Source organism: Anneissia japonica, unplaced genomic scaffold, assembly GCF_011630105.1.
Source record: "Anneissia japonica isolate Jap-2015-1 unplaced genomic scaffold, ASM1163010v1 scaffold1005_len2656397_cov198, whole genome shotgun sequence".
NCBI lineage: Eukaryota > Metazoa > Echinodermata > Crinoidea > Comatulida > Comatulidae > Anneissia > Anneissia japonica.
Genome location: NW_022683792.1, coordinates 1,753,879 through 1,757,365, shown reverse-complemented (window position 1 = coordinate 1,757,365; position 3,487 = coordinate 1,753,879). Strand labels below are relative to the sequence as shown.

The window sequence follows — 3,487 nt, the reverse complement described above, 5'->3', positions numbered from 1 at the left end:
GGGTGGGTGGGTGTGTGTGTGTGTGTATATAAAATAAAACATGAAGCACCATATTAAAAAACACCAACCTATTCAATGATCTTACAAGTAATTAGTATTTTAAATTAATAGCTGTGCACATGACTTGATTATTAAAAACAAATCAGATTATTACTAATGAAGTATAAATATATATAAAAGTCTGATAAGAATAAATTATGTTATGGTGCCAATCTATTTATTTGGACGTCGGTGTGTTCGATTCCCACCAGAATCACTTTTGGGAACGTACTTAGTATTCGGTACGGTAACACGTCAGGTAGGGCAAAACATCACTCATATAATAAATTATTGTTTATTAATTAATTATTTAAATATGTATGTACAATTAGAGATTGAAAATAATTTAATCATACAGGTTGCATTTCCAACAGCGATATATACTTCTGATTTTGTACTACTGTATAGTAGGCCTATTGTACACACATACTCCCACACACCTACACCCAACCATACACTTAGTGTAATGCCGGTGATAGAATGATGGCATGCAAATCATTTATGATTTTTTAAATACAGATAATTATTATTATTATTATTATTATTATTATTATTATTATTATTATTATTATTATTATTATTATTATTGTTATTATTATTGTTATTGTTGTTATTGTTGTTATTATTGTTGTTATTATTGTTGTTATTGTTGTTATTATTGTTGTTATTATTGTTGTTATTATTGTTGTTATTATTGTTGTTATTATTGTTGTTATTATTGTTGTTATTATTGTTGTTATTATTGTTGTTATTGTTGTTGTTGTTGTTATTGTTTTTATTGTTGTTATTGTTGTTATTGTTGCTATTGTTGCTATTGTTGCTATTGTTGTTGCTGCTGCTGCTGCTGCTGCTGCTGCTGCTGATGCTGCTGCTGCGGCTGCTGCTGCTGCCGCTGCTGTTTTGTTGTTGTTGTTGTTGTTATAATAATAATAATATTTGGGGAAATGATAGTCAAGTGAGCATTATTTTATGCAACTCCCTAAATTGATAGCGTTTTTGCATTATGTTTATGTCGTTTTCCATTGTTTTAGGTTATTGATGATGGGGAACTGTCCGAGTTCGACTCAGCTTATGTTTTGCTTCAAAATCGCAATTCGTTTGTGCGACATCTGTTGAAGGAAATGAACAGCTTTGAGAGAAAACGGCTTCTTGGGATTGCAACTTCACATCATACATGCGTGAGGAATTAATTCAATATTGCTTTATGGCATTCACTCCGAATACGGCTTTGGACCACTCTACGTAAAGTGTTAAGAACTTAAATTTACTGTATATACTTTGTTAATTCGTACTTGTGGGTGCCTTATTTACTTCCCCACGCATCTCTGTCTAGATCAGTTTGCCGCGTTCGGTGCTCGCATTTTTCTGAATGTTAAGCAGACTCCGATGAAGTCCAGAAAAGAATTCTTGATTCTGGTTCATCATAATTTACATAATTATTAAATGATTATGTTGTAATACTGTATACATATGCCTATTTATTATAATACTTTATGTTTTTGAGTACCGTAATCACTCTATAATGTTAATGGAAATAGTTTATGGAATGCATTAGTCTGTACTTGTGTAATTACCATAAAATCGTTTTAAGATAATGAAAATTAGTTCATAAAAGAATGATAATAATATATATATATATATATATATATATATATATATATATTAATTAATCTAAATTTGTTTTATTGTTTAGCATGTACATTACCGGCTGCATTAATAAGGTATAATCGTTTTATTTATGATCGTCCTTATAAGCATGACGAAGAATAAATCAATAACATTTATATGAGATTTATATACTGGTAAAAGTAAGACTACATTCATATTTTGATTTACGATTTTGAACTCAATTATTTCTCTCGGATTTGATTGACCTTTGATGAGAGTTAACATATTTAGTCCTTGTTCGTTTGGTAAGGTTGATATGTAGGAAATTAAATCCATATATTCTTTCAATTGTATACAATTGAAAGAATATCAGGATTTAATTTCCTACATATCAACCTTACCAAACGAACAAGGACTAAATATGTTAACTCTCATCAAAGGTCAATCAAATCCGAGAGAAATAATTGAGTTCAAAATCGTAAATCAAAATATGAATGTAGTCTTACTTTTACCAGTATATAAATCTCATATAAATGTTATTGATTTATTCTTCGTCATGCTTATAAGGACGATCATAAATAAAACGATTATACCTTATTAATGCAGCCGGTAAATCTATTTCAATATCTCGTATCCATGTCGAACAGTGATAAGTAACCATACAAATGAAGCTGTAATGTACATGGTCTGTAGTTTTTTGAAACCTGCTTTCGATCCCAACTTGTGTCCTGTACGGTAAAAAATGATCACAGTTCATATTACAAGTATGTCTGTTTCTTTATACAGCAATAGCATGCCGATATTATAAGATAGGGTACACTTACAGTTTAACCTTAAAGATTTTTCATTTTCATTCGATATCCATAAACACAAAACATAAACAAGTTTAAAAAGCAGGGGTTCATTACCTGAAGATTGCAAAAGTAGCGACACCCCATCACCTTGCACAGTTCCAGTGTTAAGCGATTGGAAGTCAAAATTGTACCGCTTGCAATGTGTCATTACTGTGTCACTTGATAACATCATTTAAATCAATACTGATGGTATTATTGTTATCTTTAATTTTAGTATATTACAAAATCAATTCTAAACTTTGCCAAAGAAAATACAATAATATTGAATACTAGTATGTTTCATGAAATCTGGTTGGCGCCATTTAAATGCAAAATTATGCCGTTTATGAATAAGAATTGACTCCTGGTGTAGTGATTTTCTTAATGTAATCATTTAAGTGAATAATAATCCTACTGAAAACACATAAATACTTAAATGAGCGTCACTGTCGACTTTTATGCAACTCATGTCAACACTATCCCAGCTAGCAAGCGACGTTGACCCGACGTTGGTTGAAGGTCGAAAAATTACGTTGGCACAACGTACTTACACAAAGGTTGGCGCGACGGCCGTTTTTCCATCGGCCCAACGTGGATTCAGCTGGTTGGAAAGACGTCGGCCCGACTAGTTGGATCTACGTTGGCCCAATAATGTTTGTGCAACGTCGACCAATCACGTTGGCCCAACGTACCTTTCTGATGTTGCCTAGACGTTCATTTTTCCATCGGGCCAACGTCGATTCAGCCAGTTGCAAAGACGTCTATCCGACTAGTTGGATCAACGTCGGGCCGACGTTGGTTGAAGGTCAAATAATTACGTTGGCATAACGTACTTACACAAAGGTTGGCCCGACGGCCGTTTTTCCATCGGCCCAACGTTGATTCAGCTTGTTGGAAAGACGTCGGCCCGACTAGTTGGATCAACGTCGGGCCGACGTTGGTTGAAGGTCAAATAATTACGTTGGCACAACGTACTTACACAAAGGTTGGCCCGACGGCCGTTTTTC

The 3,487-nt window shown here is 33.3% G+C and overlaps 1 protein-coding gene across 1 annotated transcript in view; it reads left to right on the top strand.

Moving 5' to 3' along the window:
- Positions 1-1,730, top strand: part of LOC117102803 (multidrug resistance-associated protein 4-like) — a 17,479-nt gene extending 15,749 nt beyond the window's left edge. The window contains exon 27 of the mRNA XM_033243224.1: positions 1,071-1,730. Coding sequence (XP_033099115.1) covers positions 1,071-1,229 — 159 coding nt within the window. The 3' untranslated portion in view covers positions 1,230-1,730. The remainder of the gene's footprint in view (positions 1-1,070) is intronic.
- The last annotated feature ends 1,757 nt before the right edge of the window (positions 1,731-3,487 follow it).